Source organism: Orcinus orca, chromosome 21 (assembly GCF_937001465.1).
Source record: "Orcinus orca chromosome 21, mOrcOrc1.1, whole genome shotgun sequence".
Classification (NCBI taxonomy): Eukaryota; Metazoa; Chordata; class Mammalia; order Artiodactyla; family Delphinidae; genus Orcinus; species Orcinus orca.
Window position 1 is genome coordinate 12,058,626 of NC_064579.1, and position 21,110 is coordinate 12,079,735.

The 21,110-nt window shown below is 44.7% G+C and overlaps 2 protein-coding genes across 8 annotated transcripts in view; one reads left to right on the forward strand and one right to left on the reverse strand.

The window, feature by feature from the left end:
• The window catches only part of RBPMS (RNA binding protein, mRNA processing factor), a 186,356-nt gene extending 173,360 nt beyond the window's left edge, over positions 1-12,996 (reverse strand). For 3 of the 7 annotated variants that reach the window (XM_004277146.3, XM_033400598.2, XM_049704249.1), the window contains exon 1: positions 11,988-12,558. In XM_004277146.3, the coding sequence (XP_004277194.1) occupies positions 11,988-12,053 (66 nt within the window). In that variant the 5' untranslated portion in view covers positions 12,054-12,558. Of the gene's footprint in view, positions 1-11,987; positions 12,572-12,873 lie in introns of those variants that run through there. The other 4 variants (XM_033400597.2, XM_049704250.1, XM_033400599.2 and 1 more) reach the window with 4 other exon arrangements.
• Positions 12,354-13,940, forward strand: LOC117195631 (uncharacterized). Its single transcript, XM_049704292.1, has 3 exons — positions 12,354-12,366; positions 12,414-12,819; positions 13,071-13,940. Exons 1-3 carry the CDS (start codon positions 12,354-12,356, stop codon positions 13,255-13,257), a joined length of 606 nt encoding a protein of 201 aa, XP_049560249.1. The 3' UTR covers positions 13,258-13,940.
• Positions 13,941-21,110: the final 7,170 nt, after the last annotated feature.

A 21,110-nucleotide genomic window follows, 5' to 3' on the forward strand; every position in this document is an offset into this window, starting at 1 on the left:
CTTTCCTCGCAATATAAATTCAGTATCTTGCCGTATAAATACTGATATAATGAATGGTCACTTTAGAGTGAAGAGAAGGTGCATTCCAAAGCAGGGGCAAGGCCCCACATTTCTTCACATGGGCCTGCTATCTAACACAGAAACGATTACAAATGCCTTCTGTTAGTCAACCGGCAGAAGTCACTGACTCTTAGCAGTTAAGATTTAGAAAAAATGAAGACGGTAGTTAATGCAGTATTCAAATCTTTGATTTACTTATAGGGTCTTCATTAGCAAATCACAGCACCCCAACTAATAGATCACACAAAAATATCCCTTTCTTCTCCTTTGCCCGTTCTGTATTTCTGCATCCTGCTGGTGATGGGTGTTTCAAGCAGCAGCTGAAAGCCAAGGTTAAAGCTGAAGGTCACGGTGGGTATAATTCTGCCCAACCTGGTTCCTTTTTGCGTGTTGGGGTTATGAAGCTACACTGTCCCAAGAAGTGTGTCCCACCTTACTTTGAACCGCTCCGGCGCTCACAGTGGGTACTGCCTGGCACTTTAGACATTTGGGAGGGTGAGCAGGGAAGGAATTTTCTCCTTTCTCCCTTCCCTCCCTTAGCATGGCTAAAGCAGAGATTAATTTCCTAGCTCTGGTTTTCTGTATAACCCCTCCTCAAAACACAAAGACTCAGGATGGGCCTTAAAGAGTCCTTTTGTTTAGAGAGGGTCATTTCCTGCTGTTAGCTCACACCCAGAAACTCCCACCCATTTCTCCAGGAGGGGCACGGATTTTCTCAGTAAAAAACAAAAACAAAACAATCTCAGGCTTAAAACCATTCCCCGCAAACAGCCTATCCCCCTCCACCCCGATGTATCTGGGCTGCTGCGGCAGCACAGCACAGGGGAGAGGAAAAGTGGGATGAAGCAGAAAAGTGGCAGAGGAGTTACAGTTCTCTTAACGCGTAGCAGGTGTTGTCTGTCCACCCCTATGTTTGAGTTCGGGAAACGGACACTTAAATGACTTGTCCTACGTCCCTTAGGAAACAAAAAAAGGTGGAGTAATTTAAAAAAGAGTACTGATGATTTGGTCAAGAACCGACTAATACAAGGATTTATACACCACTGGTTATAAGACTATCAGACAGTGGATGATGGTAAAGTTTAAAAAGTTTGCTCAAGGTCAACTATTACGACATAAATGAGGATAATCCAATGGCCTGCACTTTCATGAGGGCCTCAGTCTGATGACCAAAGTAAGGATGACTTAGATGCCTACATCCTGACAGTCACCTGTTGTGCTTTACAAAGTGAGGAAACACAGCTCCTGAGTCTGTGAGGCTGACTAGTGGGTATCATCTGCGGCTGTGAGGTGCCGGCCTAAGGGTTCACAGGGCTCAGGGCAGCCGCTGCCTGGTAGCTACCACACAGGTGCTTACAGGCTGGATTCGGCCGGCTAAAGCCCGCCTTAATCTGAGCTGCGTGCCTCTTTTTACTTTGTAGGCAGAGGAAGGAAAGCACATTGAGCTGGAGGCTAGACTAACTCAAAGGGCTGAGAGTGCTAAGCCTATCTCCAAATCAATTCCACCTGGGTTATTAACATTAACTCTTTGCAACCCAACAGCACATCTGCAAAACAGTAATCAACGTCATCTTGCCCTACTTTTACTTGTCACTCCATGGGCGGCCCACATTTCACTCTTGCTCCTGTGGAAATACGTACTTGGTTTCCATTCTAACTGGACAAAGGATTCCTTTACGTATGAAAACCTGTTCTTCCCTCCCCAGCCCCCATCTCCATGGGATCAATCACTTACCATCCAAAATTTCTGGCTTAACAGCAGGCGGTAATTGTACTTTCTGAAGTACAGGGGGATGGGGACCCAGAAATGATCATCTTGAAGGCAGCATTAAAATTTAATCTAAAAACTGCTGGAAAAGACTTAGGACCATGTGGTATATTGTACAGGCCTCAGAATTTGACAGGTTGGTTTGTATTCCAGTCATTTAACAAATAACAAACGTTGGGCACTTCTAGGCCTTGTTCTAGGCATTGGAGTTACAGCCCGAAACAAGACAGGAGTCACATTCTAGGAGTGCAAGACAAGTACCCAAGGTAAAGTCAGTGAGTAAAAAGTACTCTCTGGGAAATAAGAAGGGATGGGACAGTGGTTAGGAATGTGGGGATACTTTGAACTTGGAGGTCAAAGGTCTCCCTGGGTAACATCTGAACTGACTGATATCTGAATGAATGCCAAGAACGAGGCTGCCATAGGAACATCCGGGTGTACAGTTTCCTAGGCAGACAGAAGAGCACACGCAAAGGCCCTGAGGCAGGAGCACGTCTGGCAAGCTGGAGATACCTAAGTAAGGCCCAAGCAGCTGAAGCACAATGAATGAAGCTGTGATTCTTGGTGGATGAGGTCAGAGAGACCAGCAGGCCCAGATCACATGAACCTTGCACACGGCTGGAGAGAGTTTAAGCTCCTACCACTAGTTGCAAATAAAACCTCAGACAAATTACTTAATCTCTCAGAGCTTCAGTTTCCTTATCCCTCAACATGGGATGAGAACACTTCATTGGGTTTGTTAAAGCGCAGTGCTTAATGTAAAATGTGCTATATTTAAAACATATAACCAAGAAGGACCTACTGTATAAGGCAGGGAACTCTGCTCAATACTCTGTAATAACCTAAATGGGAAAAGAATTTGAAAAAGAATTGATACGTGTATAGGGATAGCTGAATCACTTTGCTGTACACCTGAAACTAACACAACATTGTTAATCAACTATACTCCAAAATAAGATAGAAATTTAAAAAATAATGTGCAACGCTTAAAACAGTAGACACTACTCAGTAGATGCTTAGTGAATTAATGTGCCAAAAATCCATCCATGCTTTTACAAGTTTGATTATATTTGGACACGCACCTGATCTTCAATTCTCCAATTTTCTTACACATACGCAGTAAGACTGAAAAAAATTTTTGTAACAAAAATGGTCTCAGCACTAGCTCTAACCATTTTTTTTTTTTTTTGCTTATTGCTGGGAAAATGCTTGGAGGTCTTGGTAAAGAAGGAAACAGGCTTAGAAGGGTAGAGAGGAGAGGAGGCAGAATCAGAACACGGCGACTGGACTCCAGGACAGCTCATGTTCCTTCTAAGGATAAGCCAGGCCCGGAGAAGCAATTATCCAACGTTTTCAGTCTCCTGTCACCCAGCATCCCAGGGCATGCACAGGACAGAAGCGCACGTGCGCGTGCGTGTGCATGTGTGTGTGTGTGTGTGTGTGTGCGCGCGTGTGTCCCTTCCCTGCCCCAAAACACATCCTGCTGGCTTAGAGGGATACTGTTATTTAAAAACAGATGCCTCTTTGGAAACTCACACATTTTAAGTCCTGTAAATTGCACATGCTGGGTAAAGTAATTACACTTTTGTAGCACTTCCCCTCCCAACACAAAGGAAATTCTGCCACTTCTATAAAAAGATAACACTTTCTGTGCTGTCCCTTCTCTCATGAGGCCAAAACTATCTATCCTATAGGTGGGCATAAGAGAAAAGTTCACAAAACAGGATCCTGGGGATTCGAGGGGAAAAAAAATGTTTTATCTCTAGGATTTCTTAGAATAATGTTGGCCTTCTGCCAGCATATCTACCTGATGACATAAGAATTTAGGAAGCGCAGAGAAAGTAACGTCATTTTTTAAAAAAAACTCACGAGAAGTAAAGGCTAACTGAAAGTAGAAATTAGTCTCTAACTTCTTTTCATGGGTTGGTGAGATGTACCTCAACTGTGAGACTCCTAGGTTTCTCTGTACCTTTGCAAAATCCTAGGGGCTGACATGATTGAGCTAGGCTGCTTTGGCATTCCCTCAGCGTTTTAAATTTGTGTAACAATACTGTATTACAGCCTGGAATTTGGAACCGTCTTCCTGGTGTGATTGGCACTTATTACTGCCATTTCTGGTTTTTTCCTCCAGTATTCTACATAATGTGCATTATAATGGTTGCAGCAGGGTTAAAACCTATGAGAAATACAAACGCAATTAAATTCCTGGACCGTTTTTCTTTATTCACGAGTTGACACTTAGCTGTGAGCAGAAAAAGTAGCTAACTTTTAGGAAAGCACGAAATGAATAAATTGAAAATATGACCCACGGAAGAGATGACTTTGGGCTCTAGCCAAAGGCTCTTTCTAACTCCCCCCACCCCCATAAAATGAAAAAAAGAACAAAGCAACTCAGGCAAAGTTTTTCTTATAAAAATACTCAAGCCTCTCCGGGCCTTCCATCTTTACCTCCCAAACCCATCTACAAATTTTATGTCCCTTCTAGGTACAGGGCTGGGAAAAGAAAAGTTTGTAAGAGCCTGAGAATTAACTGCAAATTTTAGAGGAAAACAATTTGCAAAGACTGTTGATGAAAGGAAAAAAAAAAATAGTATATGAAATACACTATATATACCCAGTTTTTTAAGCTCCCCCGAATTGGGCTTTCAAATGGTTAAATGTCCTGAACACTATTATAACTAGACAGATATATGCAATACATTATGTTCCTGAATTAAAAGAGTGCTTTAAAAAATTTGCTTCAATTTTTCCTGAGAATTTCCAGTTCTCCACACCCCCTTTTTCTTTTTAAACACAGCTTCAAATTTTAAGTAAACTGTCCATCTTTTGTTGCCTACCCTCACAAGGTTTCCTAGGAGCAGGGGTCCCACGCCCTCTCTAATTTTCTGGGCACTCAGTTCACAGTATACAGCTTTTCGATTGCTAGCTATATCATCTTCAATTGTTCTGAAAGACCTCTCCTCCGCACTTCAAACCCAACCCTCTCGGTTGCCTCTTCCCCTTCCAGGTATTTTCTGCTTCTACAAATACAACCACCATTTAGCTAGTCATCCAAAAGAGAAACCCAAGAGGCTCCACGGATGCAACTCCTAGGCTTCTCTCCTGGTCATCTGACAGTTACTGCAGCCCCTGAACACCTCTCCCGCCCGGCTCAGTCACCACCGCCAGCCACTGCCTAATTTTGAGACCAGGACTCCTGCAGTGTTATAGCCTCCAAATCCACTGCATCCCCTTTGCCACAGGAACATCTCAGAACGCCAAGACCCCGCTGCACAGAAGCCCAGCTCCCATCACAGGAAGTCTTTCCTGGTCCCTGGCATGGAAGGAGAGCGCCTCTATCCTTCCCCCCACAATGCCTCCCTCCCCTTCCCATGTCTCCCTCCCCCTCATATCCTGATTTCCCTTCCTCTCCCGCTTGTTTTCCCTTTTAAGCCTCTATCTTCATTGAAGGTCGATCCCTTTGACTAGACAATCTTTCCCCTCCTGTCTCAACCCTTCTTCAACTGGAAAACAAATCTCAACTATCACCTCTTTTTTTAAAGCTTTCTTTGATGTATATAGCTCCGTCACCCTCTCCTTCTGTTGCTGACTGGTTCCCAACTCAAACTACCGCCTCACTTAATTCAACACAGTGCTTTACTGTACCTGTTTACACAGGGCCATCGCCACTAAACCTGGGCGCAACTTGGAGTGAGAGCTTTGTCCCAGATCTTGGGCCCCCCAGAATCTGAACGTGAAGGCCCCAGTCACTCAGCCTCTCAGTGCCTCAGTCACCTCCCCATATAATGAGGGTCCTCATCACCGCAATACCTACATCAGCTCATTGAGAGGATGAGTCACGTGGTACATATAAAGTGCTTGGCCAGTACTTGACACAGAATTCTCAGAAGTTAACAATTCTTACCTGAGTGAACAGCTAAAAAGATGTCTGAAAACGTCCCAGGATCAAGTATTTCAGTATTTTCTTTTTCCGGTGCTCAGCAAAGACGACTAGGCAACAAACTAGGCAACTCTGTTCTGATAAGCTCCGCCGACGAGCACTCCTGGCTCGCTCCAACACACAGAGTGCGCTGAAGTGGTTTGCAATACCCTCCCCGTACACTTAAAGATAGGAACGTGGGTTCAAGGAATCATACCCAAGTCATCGCCATGGACAGATAAGCTCATCCCCCATGACGCCCTCATATCAACATAGCATCAATTTAAAGACCTGGTCCCTGCTGGCCTCAAGCCCAGAGAGCCAGGCCGCCACTTTTGCCCCAGCTATTACTAAGGTTCATTCTCTTCATTCCTTCCTACATTTTTTCTTTGACCAAAGCAAGCACTGTTCAAGAGGAACATTTGCATTCCCCTTCCCCTACCCCCAAGGCAGACACTACGGTGCCAAATGAAACTGAACACAAACATTCCAAAGTGGCCATCACACAGGGCAGCCTCGTTTGGGAATGCTGTTCTAGCACCACTGAACCAGAGCTTCCAGAAGCCCCTGTCCGAAAGGTCAAAATGAATCCCACAGCAGAAACCAAATTCTAAGAGTGAAAACCCAACTGCACCTCGAAATGAGCGGGCCCACATTGGCAGTGGCTGTCCAAGCACACTGGCCTGTGGGCGCAAGTGGAGGCTGCAGGTGACAGGTGGGGGAGGACATTTCCCAGAGGATCCATCCATCCATAACCCGCTCTAAATGCCACATTAAGGAAGTGGCTGCTTTGTGACAGCTTACCTACTCAAAGTCGCCACCACCATCCCCACCAGTAAGGATATTTCATATGCTTATAAAGAATTATATGTGCATACATGTGTAAGTGTGTGGTACTTACCTTGTGCTGGGGTACCAACTTTGGGTAGGTGTTGGGGATTGGAAACACTGTGATAAGACAGCATAGATCTTAAAGGAAAAAAAAACCCAAAAATGAAATGTAATGATCCAGGAGTTAAACGGAGATAACATATGTATCTCCTGGAATTCTGAGGAAAAGCCTCTCTTTGGGATAGGGCAATTCAGGTGATGAGATCTTGCAAAATGTAGGCTGAAACTTGACTTTTGCCTGGAAAGCAGTTCAAGCTAGACCAAGAGGGAAAGGGTGGTTGAAACAAATGGTGTGCAGAGTATGTACGGAGGTACCTTAGGAGGAAGCTTGAGTGTCATATTTGGACTTCACTGAGTGCTGAAGGAGCTGGGGTACCAGAGGACCCAGCAGTGTGTGTTAGAATGGATTGAGAAAGCACGTTAGAACAAGGAGAGCAGCTGAAGATCACTAGGAAGAGACAGGATAAGGGAATGAGATAAACATTATGAGGAAAGGCTGTGAGGATCAGAGGCCTGATTCCCCAGGCCAGGCTTGGCAGCAAAACGAAATGTGACCAACCCAATGGTTTTGTGACACCTACAGATATTTCAAGGGAATTTATTGAAATCTAAGAGAAAAGACATAAAATTGCTTTTGTTCCTATGTTCATTACAGAAAATTTAGAAAACACAGAAAAGCACCAGAAAGTAAATAAAAATGATCTGTAATCCACCAGATAGTTTTTTCTTATTAATGTTTGGTTATTTTTTAAAATTGGCATCACATAATATAAAACTTTTATTTTTGCTCTTTTCACTTTATGTCATGAAGAATTAACCCCTCAATTAAAATGTAGAAGCTGGAAGAGAAAGTCAGATTCTCTCCTATAGCATTCAGAAGAAGCAATACCAACACCTTGACTCCAGATTTCTAGCCTCCAAAACTGAGAATAGATTTCTGTTGTTTTAAGCCTCCAAAAAAAATTTACACGCACGCACGCACGTACATTCTTTAAAAATGCGGCTTTTAATGGCTACCTAATATTCTCTTTGAGGAATTACACCATGATTTACTCAGCAATTTCGCTGTTAGGCACAGAGTCTCTGTGAATTTTCCCTATCATAAATAACTCTGAGCATCATCCCTTTAAATAAATCTTTGTGCACGCTTATTATTTCCTTAGGGTAAATTTCTAAAAATAAAAGCGCGGAATCAAAGGGCTTGAAATTTTCACATACAGTGCCAAGTCCTTCCGAAAGCCGCCGTGATTCACATGCCCATCGCAGTGCACAAGAATTCCCACTTAACTGCCCCATCACAAACGTCAAAGGCTTTGGTCCTCAAATAAGAGCATCCAATCTATCTATCCAACAAACAAATGCCGTTAGAAACAGATGACAAGTGAGCATAAGGGTTTATCAGGGAAATTTTAAAACCACTACTGGAAAAATAACTCAGAAATGCATATGCCCTATCGGCAGTGGTCTTGCCACATCATTTTACCATGAAGTCACCACGTTTTCATCCAAAACACTGTCACCAAATCCTATTTATGATTGAAATATAAGTTTATTGCATTTGATTTGATCTGGAGTAACAGACTCCAAACTTGGTTAAACTGTACAAACCCATTTTGTATTTTCCCCAGGTCATAATGTAGATTAATCTTATTGCTCAATGAAAACCCGCTGTTGCCACATCAAACTACCACGGTACCCCTTCTTCTCTGTGACAATTACATAAGAAACAACTTCTTCACGACCCCAATATTTGGGCAAAATTACTAAGTACTTTAAAAGGCGGAATGCGAGGTAAAAGATTTGTATTAACTTCTGAAGACCTGACTGTGTGATTTCTGCCCAACACCTGACAGACATCTTTTTGATCAATAGTCCAACGAGGCCAGGTTTTTCTGTTTTAGTTTTAAGTACAAGAATGTTCAAAGCAATTTAAGGAGAAATTACTCTAATACCAGTGCTTCAACATAATAAAACACCTTTCAGCAATGATTTGTAATCAGCCTGAAAAGTACCCAGTGACACAGATAACATAAAAGTAAAAATAAGACCAGATTACTGTTTATCTGATTTCCATTTTGAAAATTCAGTGACCAAAAATATTTTCTATCTACTACTAGAATGTCTCACTATACGAAACTTAAATACGACAAATAATTATGTCTGTTACTTATATATTTATTAACTTTAGTAAAGTCGGTCAAGTGAGAACTGCCAAGTGTTTTAAGAGAATACCATCTAGTCCAAAATTAGAGGCAAATTCTAGGAATTATTTTATTGTCAAGTTATGTAAGAAATTATCTACCACCCTATACATACATATACAGAAGCCTTGTAAATCTCAGATCCCAGGGAGATTTTGACAACTGGTTTTTCTTTACAGGGACAACTTACATAGGAACACATATGTATAGAATACTAGAAGTCAGAAAACCAGATGTATTCTTACAGTTGGCTAGCCAAATCTTAAAATTATTTTACCTCAAAGTTTTAAATACTACCCAGAGCAGAAGACTACTTCCTGCCCAAGTTCTCAACAACTTCCAACCCTAAAAAGCTGCAAAAATTCTCCTAAGTCCTAGATTGTTCCTTCTATTCAATTGGAACCAAACTAAGTGTTTCAAACATCACTGTTTCAGAGTGAGCTTTAGAAGCTCTCGATCAGGGCTGAAATGTACTGGAAAATAAAAGGAACTCACTTTTTTTTAAAAAGTAGGGAAAAAAACCCTGGATTTTATAAAGTGATAAAGTCTAAATTACCCTGATTATCTATGAAACTATTTTCTCTTAATAATGAGTGGACTCACTCTTCCTCATCAGCTCAATGGCTATCAGAAACTGCAACAAAACACATTTTTCCTCTCTTGTCATCACGTGTATATACATTGTATATGTGTGTGTTCTGTTTACTGGAATCCTTGGCCACAGCTTTTAAATGTGTTTGAGAACAAATTGCTGATCCCTGGGTGGGCAGGGAAAGGGTCCAGGGCGGTGGTTTTGTATATTGCTGAGCACATTAATGGGACTCACCAAATACCATATTTATTTTACTTGTGGCTTTCAGGGTTAGGAAAGAGAGGTTAGTTTTTCAAAAACAAAACATAAACCCCAAACAGGGAATTAGAGCAAAATTACCTAGATCATTCAGGCCAACTTACTTTCTTTTCCTGAATTTTTAACATTATAAAACTTCTCTCTTCATGGTGTATCTGTTTTGTCTGTTCCACCTCTTGTACAACTTGGGTTCTGAAATCTTTTAAACTGTCCCCTTATTTTTAAAATAACAAGTATCTTGCTAAAACTGATACTTTCTAGAGCCACATGCCATTCCCACTGGTTAAGAGGCAGTGATTGTTACTGGGATCATCTGATTCTATCATACTAGTACCCAAGCCTCACACATTAAGACGCCCACGATCAGGGCAGACAACATGCCAGTGCTGTCGGCAGTTAAGCTGTATGGGTCTAGCAGAAAAATGTGACTTTTCTCTACCTAATTTTGTCAAGTAGGTTATGGTTTGGGGTCACTCAAACAAAAACAATCTTTGGTTTAACCTGATTAACTTTCCAAGTTCTCAATCAGGTGAAGAGAGAAAGACAGTCTCATGTAATATATTCTTACCCTTAGAAGTCAACAGATCGCCAATCTAAGAGACACAGAAAGGTTTCTGAAGCCATTATTATCTTGGTATGTTAGCTGAATTAGTTAAACACAGCAACTCCTTAAAAAAGCAAACTTATTTTTAAAATTTTATCTCAGTGGTAGGGAAAACAAATAGCAAAGCAGCAGGTAAGTTTCAAGAAAAAAGCGAAACATGCAGTTCAAGGCTCCATCTCTTTGAAAAAGAAGGAATGTCAGTAGTACTCCACTTGTAGTTAAAAAACAACTAGCATGTAAGCAACGCTTTCCAAAATAACAGTTTAATAAAGGCAATTTCCTCAGGTGAGAAGGCAAATTTCTGGCTCACAGCAATTCACCTGGGGCTCACGGCAATTCACCTGGGGCTCACAGCAATTCACCTGGGTTGCACTACCTTACAACCATGTTAAGAGTAAAATCTTGTGTTTATTTTGCATTGTTTTGCAGGGGCTTAGGGCTCCCCTCCGTCTTCCCCATTTAAACAGTTCCTATCTTACAAGTGCACAAAGTGCTGAGGGCTTGTATGTTTTAGTTAAATCCTCCGCAACCTTTGGTTTCACTATCAGAATTTTAGTTTACACACAACACAGTATCGCCATAATAATCTCAACATCCTAATCGCTTTAGAATCAGTTTACCTTTCGGTTAACCTCATACATCAGCATGCAATACCTGTAAAAACGCTTTTACCGAGACTGCATACTTCCTTGCATCTAAACATAAAGTTCCTTTTAGAATGTTTAAAGTCGGTTTCGTGGGCTTCTTAAAAAGTAGGCGGAAAGTATTGTTTACTGGGCTCCAGATAATGTACCTGCAGGAACTGAGCCATTTAACAGGTATTACAAATATCCCAAGTACAAAATTCTGAAATGTTTGTTCACGAGTTCCCCCCACGTTTATCGAATTTTGTTTCCACCAAAAGAACGCTCTGCAGCCGTTAACATATTTACGGTTGTTACGGACGCACCACATGAAATTGACGCTCAGACGTCAAAGTCCTACTAAAATAGCCTGGATCGTCACTTGGTGAACTGCAAAGTTTGAAACTCTTGTATTCAACTTCTGCTCCCCACAACCGCAAAGCCCCTAAACTTACAAAACCTAATCATCCAGGTTCGGGGTCTTTGACTCATCAGAGAAGAATGCGGCTGAAGAGTTATCTATTAATCCAAAATGCCTCAGCTGAGAAGATATTTCACCAAGAACTTTCACATTGAAAGGGAGGGGGCAGGGAACAGAAGGTGTCTTTTAACGAGAAACTTTACCCGATTTTCTTCCTTAAGCCACACAAACACACCCCACAACTTGCAGCCCCAGACGCAGAGCTAAGTGCTGACCCTCCCGGTCCCAATCATCTGAGGTCACCCAGGAGTCAGCTCTCGATTCCGCTTTTAAAATCCGGGGCAAACAAAGCTGAGCATTATACTTACAAAGGTCTCAGCAAAGTCCTCAAAGTTACGCAATTTTAGGCACGCAGACGCTCGTGGACCCACAAAAAACACACTCTCCGATGATACAGCCTCCCGGGGCCACAGTTTGGGGCGGTGTCTCGGGGCCAGGACGATTCCCAAACCCTCGACCGCGGCGCTCCCTCCCGGGCGCAGCCTGGCGCCCCGGGACCCGCGCCCCGCCGGCCGGCCGCCCGCACTTTGCAGAAAGCCAGCGGCCGCCGTCCCAGGTCGTACCCGCCACCGCACCGAGCCACTCCGTACCTCTTCCTCCTGAAGGTTGGCCTCGTTCGGGGTGTTCTCCTTCTCGGCTTTGCTGCCGTTGTTCATCTTCCCGGTCCTCCCTCGCCGGGCAGGGCTGGGGCGCGGGGCTGGGCGAGGGCGCGCTCGCCCACTTTTCCCTTCCCCGGGCGCTGCGGGGGCTGGAGCCGGGGCAGCGGCGGCTCGGCTCGGCTCGGGCTCGGGCTCCCGCGGCGCGGCGAGACAGCGGCGGCGGGCGACTCAGGAAGTGCGAGGGAGAGACGGGGCAGGGCGAGGCGCCGGCGGACCGAGAAGGGGACGGAGACAATCGGGACCCGAGAGGGAGACCTGGAGAGGGCGGGCGGGCGCGAGGGGAGGAAGGAAGAAAGGATGGGGCGAGGACGCGCGTCCCAGGAGTGAGCCCAGAGAGTTGGGGATGTGGCCGAGTAGGGGCCGGGGGCGGCCGCTGCCCGAGCGTAGCAGCTGCTGGAGGGAGGGGGCGAGGGGTACCCGGAGAGGAGCAGGAGAAGGAGGTGCGGGGCAGCGGGGCGCGGCTGGGACCCGGAGAGCCGCTGAGTGCGCGCTCCTGGCTGGCTCTGGGAAGTACGGGCTCCAAGCAGCTCCCCTTCTCTCGCCTGCCTCCCTCTCTCCCTCCCTCCCCTCTCTCCCCTCCTCCTCCTCTCTCCGCCCTCCCTGGACGTGGGCTGCCGGCTGGAGCCGGGAGGAACGGGACGCGGGACGGCAAGCCCCCCGCGGGAGGAGGGGCTGCGCCGAGGGCGGCTGCCCTGCGGCCGGATGGCGCGCGCCTGGGAGGGGCGGCGGGGGGAAGCGGCGGACCCCAGCCCCCGACGCCGCGGTAGGTCGGAGGGCGAGGGCCGAGGAGGGGGGAGGGAAGAAGGTCAGGTCCTACCGCTTGCACGGTCCCTGGGGGTCGCCGGGCGTTTCGCGCAGCTCGGAGAGGGGCTTCGGGGAGGCAGGCCCTGCCCGCGCGAGGACCTGGAAGTGTGATGTGCTACTTTTGTTTGCTTGCTCTTCACGAGGGATTCGCACCCCAATCACTACCCCTCCTTTTCAGTACCGGCCTAGACCTATTTCTTCCCTTCCTAGTCGGCAGCTTAAAATGACAGGACGCGAGAACTCGAGTGACATCCGGGGGCAGCCCGCTCCGGGCCGGCGTTTTCAGGGCGCAGCTTCAAACCCACCTCCGACGCCGGGCCCTCGGAAACCTCTCCAGCGTCTCCGAACCCGCCACCCCTGTTCAGACCCCTCTACAGCCCTTTTCAGACTGTCCTAGAATTATTTGTTTACCTGGCTGCTTCTCTTTACTCTTTTGGGAGATCCTTTTTGGAAGACGAGACCGGGCCCTGTTTATCTTTTGAATCCCATGGCTATTTGAGTACGCTATCTGGTATACAGTAGGCGCTCAATAAATACTTGTTGGCTGAGGGAATATTTCTCACTGCCAGACGAACTGGAGGCCAAGACAGATGATATTCAGAGGGTCAAAGCCGCTGAAAGAAGGGAGACTCAGCGTTCTGGGACGTCAGCGCACTATGCTTGTTTACGCACCAACCTCGGAAGGAAGAACTGCCTGTTTCTGTTTCCTCCTCTGAAATGGAAGTAGTTCTATTTATCTACCAGGAGTTTGCTATTAGAGGAAATTATAGGTTGATAGATAAAACTATAGCACCTGGCACCCATTCGGACCCAGTTAAGTCTACCATACCTGGGAGCTGACATGATTAATTTCCACTTTCCCTGAGCCAAAGAGAACTTTTACAATATTGTATCATTTAAGCTTTCAAACTTAGTGACTGCTACAAACACATAATTTAAAACTCCAAACATCGGTAGATTTCTCCCTCACTTCTCACTCCCAGGAATTCTCTCTCACAGCACGCTGTTCCCTTCCAGCACGGCGACAATCACAACTTCTAATTATTATTTGTTTGCTTCACTGTTTGTCTCCGCCCCCAACCCCCCCCGATCTCCTCCCCCACTAGACATTCTTTACCCCAGACTGGTTTAAGTGCTCCTGGGAATGGGATGGGGGTGGCGGCGGAGTTGAAGATAAGGCTTCTGCTTTTAGGGAATTGAAAGTGGTGCTGTGGAGACAAGATACCCCAAACAACTCCGCGGCAACGTCACCGCTGATCCTGGTTCAGATGGTAAAAAGCAAAGAAAATATTTGCTTTAAGAGCATTTTGAAGAGAAAAAAAAAAAACCAGTACTGATACTTGGATTTACATATTGGATTTTTCTGGTGTTGGGGGGCGTCTGGAGATTTTGATAAAGAGATTATATTGCTGTCATATTGTCATTTCTCTCTACGGGGGAAAACAAATGTCCCCCGGATGAAAATAAACCAAGAGTCTGTTTGAAATTGCAACTGAAGTTCAGAAGAGGCAAGGGTACAGTTATTCTTCCTTCAGTTATATAAGGAACCACGAGGGGGCGATGTCTTTCTGAGCAACGGCCGAGTGGTGGTCTTGGGCCCCTGTGCTGACCAATAATGCCGGCACTTTGCCCTCCTTGGCCATTCTTGCCTGTTCCTGAATACACTCCACAGAAAGGCATTGTCTTCGTGGAGCCTGGCCGAGGACCAAGAAAAATAACAATTGACCTAGCCCTTGATAGTCCCCGTCAGACTCCACTTACAAGTGGGTGGATGTTGGGTGGTCCTAGTGTGCTTGGAGAACCTCCCCTACCCCCATCCAAGGAAATGTGGCTTAATCTCAAGCAGAGAACCTGATTCCTTTGTCTTGAAGCCAAGTTGGCACCTTGTCCATTGTTAAAAGTCAAAACCCTCTGGAATAAAAAATGAGAATAAGTTCCATGAGAGGATCCTTGTCTGGCTTGTTTATTCTTGTGTTCACAACATTGAGACAGTGCCTAACACATAGTAGGCACTCGATAATTATTTTTGAATGAATGAACACATTCTCATCAGGTATTGGTTCTAGGGCTTGAATGATATGAAGAGATCCTTCCAAGACCTTGCAGAAGGGACTGAATTAGCCGAGGTGTCTCGGCATGGAGAGCACCACAAAGGCACTAGGCAGATTTCGTGGAAGTGGACTTCAGTCGTTATTTTGCTGCGGGAGACCCTAGATAGAGAGCTTGTGCAGAATGGGACAACTGATGAGATTTCAAAACGTAAAAAATAAAATCACACCACTCAGCACAGGGGCCCAAGACCACCACTCAGCCAATCAACTGACAGACACATCAGGCAATTTACAATAAAGCAGGGAAATCTATACCATATAGTCAATGGTGAGTGTGAAATTCAGCATATTTTCAGAAAACACCCTGGGGATGGGGTAATATACCAGGAAAAGAGGGACTCCTATTTTGCCCTTTCTACAAAGAATGGTTTAGATTTATTTGGAAGAACAATCGAGTTAAGTTGCCAGCAAAACCAATGAAAATCTATAAATAGACTGGGTATTTATACAACTTTGTGAGTGAGGCAAAAGAGTTGGGGGAAGGGATGTACATTCATTCAGGATATAAATGATCTTTATGACCTGTTTACTACTTCAAAAAAAGAAAGTTTCAACATGAGATCTCCTCAGTAGCAATAGTTTCTAGACATACTAAGACAACAAAGGGATTTTATATCCTAGAAAAACGGGGCTAATGACCAAGAAACACCTGCTTTTCCCCCTGCCCACCACTTTACTTCATTGCTTCTGGCCTGGAAGGTTGCTTGCTAGATTGATAGGGACATATTCTATGCACCTGTAGTTTTCATTCCTCATTTCTGTTTCTCTAGCAGTGTTCATTTTGAAGTTTGCTTTAAGAAATCCAAACCTATAATTATGTCTTAAATGTTCGTCTCTGGGAATTGCAGGCGTTAAAGGTCTATTCTGAGGCAATTTGCATGGCATGGCCTTTGTAACTCTGTTAGCACCGTGGCAGAAAGCTGCAGTATCTAGCACATGTGTTGTGATTTTCTGTTAACTCTTCTACATCCTCTGCTGGACCAAAAATATTTTTGAAGCCAGAGGCTGTGTTTGATTAGTTTTTGTCATTCTTAACACATCTCTCTCCCTCACCCCTGCCCCCACCCACCTCCAGGCCATCACCACCTTCCCCTGATTTTATCTATTAATTTTTAATTGTGGCTAAGCACACACACAACATTGTATTTACCGTCTTAATCACTTTTAAGTGTATGGTTTAGTGGTGTGAAGTATATTCACATTGTTGTGCAACATCCTGATTTTTACCTCCTAAAATAGCTCTGAGATTCAATCACTTCCCTCCAACATTTATGGAAGCCCATGCAGCCATGTGGAGAGGCCCACTGGAAGAGAATTAGGTCCCCGGCTTACAGCGGAGCTCTCAGCAGACAGCTGTGGCCAATTGCCAGCCTTGTGAGTGAGTTATCTTAGAAGTGGATACTCCAGCCCTAGTTGATCTGCCCCAGCTGACACCACATGGAAGAGACATGAGCTGTCTTCACTGAGTCGCCCAAATTGCAAAATTGTTAGCAAAAAAAGTGAATGCTTTTGTTTTAAAACACTAAGGGGTTTTTTTGGGAGTATAATTGCTTTACAATGTTGTGTTAGTTTCTGCTGTACAGTGAACTGAATCAACGATATGTATACCTACATCCGCTCCCTCTTGGACCTTCCTCCCACGCCCCTGCATCCCACCCCTCTAGGCCATCACAGAGCACTGAGCTGAGCTTCCTGTGCCTTATACCATGTTCCCACTAGCTATCTATTTTAGACATGGTAGTGTATATACATCAATCCTAATCTCCCAATTCTTCCTCCCTCCTTCCCCACCCTGTGTCCACATGTCCATTCTCTGTCTATGTCTCTATGTCTATTCCTGCCCTGCAAATAGGTTCATTTTTCTGGATTCTACATATATGCATTAATATGTGAGATTTAAAACACTACGTTTTAGGGTGGTTTGTCATACAGCAGTAGATAAACTGAAACGTAATTCGCATACCTAGAAATGGGATCCTGCCGTTACAAAAACGCAAAACATGTGGCAGTGGCTTTAGGATCAGGTGGAAGATGGAAGCTGGAAGAACTTTGAAGAGTCTGCTAGCAAAGAGCATTGGGGTTTTTTTCTTTCTTTCTTTCTTTCTTTCTTTCTTGGCTGCACTGACCAGGGATCGAACCCGTGCCCCCTGCAGTGGAAGTGCAAAGTCTTAACCACTGGACTGCCGGGGAGGTCCTGGAGAGCATTGTTAAAAGACAGTGAAAGTATTGTCACTGCAGGCAGGAGAAAAGGAGACCCCATTTATGTAACGGAAGAACAATTAGCCAAACTAGCCTGCTATTACATGAAAGAAGAGATACCTTATGAACATGTGGATCTAGCTAGATCTGGATAGAATGTCAAAAGGGTTGGATGGTTTCTTGTAGATGCTTACGATTTAGCACAAGAGAAGTGAGGTGAGCTAAAGAAAAAAGGAACTGTTCCATTTTCAGTCAGAATCTGGAGGAAACCTAAAGAAGCCAGGACTTGCTGGATTTGAAATAAAACTTCTTCATTCCTAGATTCTCCAGAAGACAAAACTCTCAAAATAAAAAATGGCCTAGGGGCAAAGGTTAAACCAGGAAAACCTGGCCTTAGGTAAAGTTCAAGACAAGGATGTAGCTAGAAGACCCCATGGTAGGCAGCCTCTACGGTGGCCCCCCAGTGATCCCCAACCTCCTGGTGTTCAAGCACTTGTGTAATCCCTTCCCTGTGAGTGTGGGCTGGACATAGTGACTTGCTTCTAATGAAAAGAGCATGGCAAAAGTGATAGATATCACTTCCAAGGTCAGATTATAAAGAGACCACAGCTCCCATTTTACACACCCTCTCTTGCTCTCTCACTTGCCGCCTTTGATGGAAGCCAGCTGCTATGATGTGAGCTTCCTGATAGAGAGGCACATGTGTCAAGGAATGGTGGAGGCCTCCATCCAAGGGCCAGCAAGGAACTGGGGCTTTCAGTCCAACAACCCACAAGGAGCTGAATCCTGCCAACAACTATGTGAGTAAGCCTGGAAGCAGGTCTTCCCCTAAGTGCAGCCTTAGATGAAACCTGTTATGGACTGAATGTTTGTATCCTCCCCAAATTCATATTGTGAAGCCTTAATCCCCAATGTGATGGTATTAGGATGTACAACCTTTGAGAGGTAATTAGGTTTAGATGAGATCATGAGGGTGGAGCCTCCATGATGGGATTAGTGCCCTTGTAAGAAGAGACACTAGAGTTTCTGCTCTCTCTGCCATGTGAGGTTACAGATGGCCATCTGCAAGCCAGGAAGAGGGCCCTCACCAAACGCCAATGGCTGGCACCTTGATCTTGGACTTTCCAACCTCCAAAACTGTGAGAAAAAAAATGTCTATTGTTTAAGCCACCAATCTGTGATATCTTGTATGGTAAACTGACATAAATTAGGTTGACAAGATCATAGCCCTGGCTGACATCTTAGTTTATAACCTTTGAGAGACCTTGAGGCAGACGGACCCAGCTAAGCAGAGCCTGGATTCCTAACCAACAGAAACTGTGAGATAACAGTTTGTTGTTTTAAGCCATTAAGTGTTGGGGTAACTTGTTATGCAATAATAGATAAGCTAATATCTCAGAAAAATTTAAGTTAGTACCTCATAGATCCTTTCAACTAGACAGCAGGGCTTCCGGGGATCTAAATGACATTGTCCTACAATAGTGTCAAAAGGTAGAGAAGGGACTGTCTTGGCAAGAAATATGAGTACAGCTTTTGCCTAAGGGAGATGATTATAACTTTAAGTATAAGAAACCTCTGGGGGCTTCCCTGGTGGCTCAGTGGTTGGGAGTCCGCCTGCTAGTGCAGGGGACACGGGTTCAAGCCCTGGCCTGGGAGGATCCCACATGCCGTGGAGCAAATGGGCCCGTGTGCCACAACTACTGAGCCTGTGCTCTGGAGCCCACGAGACACAGCTGCTGAGCCGACGTGCCACAACTACTGAAGCCCACGAGCCTGGAGCCCATGCTCCGCAACAAGAGAAGCCATCGCAATGAGAAGCCCGCACACTGCGGCTAGGAGTAGCCCCCGTTCGCCCGCACTAGAGAAAGCCCACACACATCAACAAAGACCCAACACAGCCAAAAATAAATAAATTTTTAAAAAGAAGAAATAAAAAGAAACCTCTGGCTTTTTAAGGATCTCTACTAGCTTGCACTGAAATAGACAGAGACTATTCATAATGAAAAGAGGCCTCTGGACCTTTGATGTTATAGGCAGGAAGCAGGCTGAGGAAGCTACCCATTTGCAATTATGCGCTGTTTCCAAAAGGGAAGATAACTCAAGAAGGATGAAAGAGCCACTGAGAATTATTCCCAAAGAGCAGGAGTGAGCATAAGGAAGGAAGTGATCTCATTTGACAAGCTGGGTTTCAGAATTGCTGTGGACCAGCTTCCATGTCCCTCTCCTATTCTCCCCTTTTTAAATGGGAGTATCTATTATAGAGTTTCTGTCCCTACCTTACCATTAGATATTGGGTATGTGAGAGCCAGATATTTTGTCCCCTGAGTCCACGGGTCTTCAGATCAAGAGGAACCATGTCTGAGGAGCCATAGTCAAGGAACCACACCCAAGAAGCCACATCGGCACTTGGATCTGACTTAGATGCTGATATCCTAGACCAGGGGCTGGCAAACTTTTCCTGTATGGGGCCAGATAGTAAATAGTTTAGGCTTTGCAGGTCACACGTGTGATCCCTGTCACTCATTACTCTTTGTTTTTTATAATCCTGTAAAAAATCTAAAAACCATTCTTATCTCAGGGGCTGTACAAAAACAGCCCACAGGTTAGATTTGGCCCTCAGGCTGTAATTTGTTCATCCCTGTCCTAGACTATGAACTGTTGTATAATGGGATGAGATATTTTGATATCTTAGGGAAGGAGATAAGTATATTTTTCATATGGGAAGGAAATGTATTATGGCCAAAAGGTGGATGGTAGTAGCTAGTCTTCAAACACAGCCCCAAAAAACTTCCCTTTTTTGGTACATGCACACCACTCCTGCCATCAAGGGTTAGAGCTTATGTGCCCTCTCTTTGAATCTGAGCTAGGCCTGTTTCTGCTTTGAGCAATAGAATGTGGAGGAAATGGCATTCTGGGAATTCTGAGCCCAGGCATTAAAAATTTACGGCAGCTTCTGTTTCCTCCCTTTTGGAACCCAGCTTCCGTGTAATGAGAAAGCCCAAGCAGTCACCTGGAGAGGCCCACGTGGAGGAAATTCAAGCCCTAGCCACGCTCCCTCAACCCCCAAGGCTTTATCTGAACTCCCGGCAACATCCAGCACGAGCAACCAGCCTTCTGAGTGAGCCGTCTCGGAGGTAGATGCTCTACCTTGAGCGCCCCCCAAGGTGACACCACATGGAACAGAGACAGACTATCTTAGAATATTGCCCCAATTGTAAATACACTTGTGAGCAGATAAATGATTATTGTTCTAAGCCACTAGGTTTGGGGGTGGTTTTTTATGTAGCAATAGACAATGAAAACACTGGGGGAGGGAACAGTGGGAGCAAAGCTCTGGAAACCAGGAAGCACTGGGCATTTTTAAGCATTAGCCAGTATGGTAACCCTTGACCCAAGAGTTAGATTTGTAAAACAACAAAAATCACAACTGCCATGTCTAGCGTGTACTTTTCGTTCTAAAAGACAGTAAAATGGAATTGAAAAATATATGTGCTCCCTTCAGAACCTCAATAAAAATTACTAAATACATGATGATACATAGAAAGCAACAAAGCCAGATTGCCATGTGGTGGTGGGATAGCTGGAAGCACGCTTATAATTAAGTGACTTTTTTGTCACCGACTTTATAGCTGTGAGTTGAACTTGTGCTTCAGGAAAATAGTAAATTAGCAAATGTCTCTGGCCTTTTAGAGACTCACTTTTAAACAGTCAAAGGTCAAATGCTAAATTAAATGCTTGTAAATGTATACTGTACTCTACCCTTGTCTAGAATGTAGAGAACCTCTGCATGAGTGTTAAGGATAAGGCTGGATATGTAGTTCATTTACTCATTATCAACAACTACCCTTTAGGAAGAAATCTTCAGTGGCTAGTAAGGTAGATTTGAGTGAGGTGAGATGGGAGATGGAAAACAGGGATGTTGAATGGTCCACGGACAAGC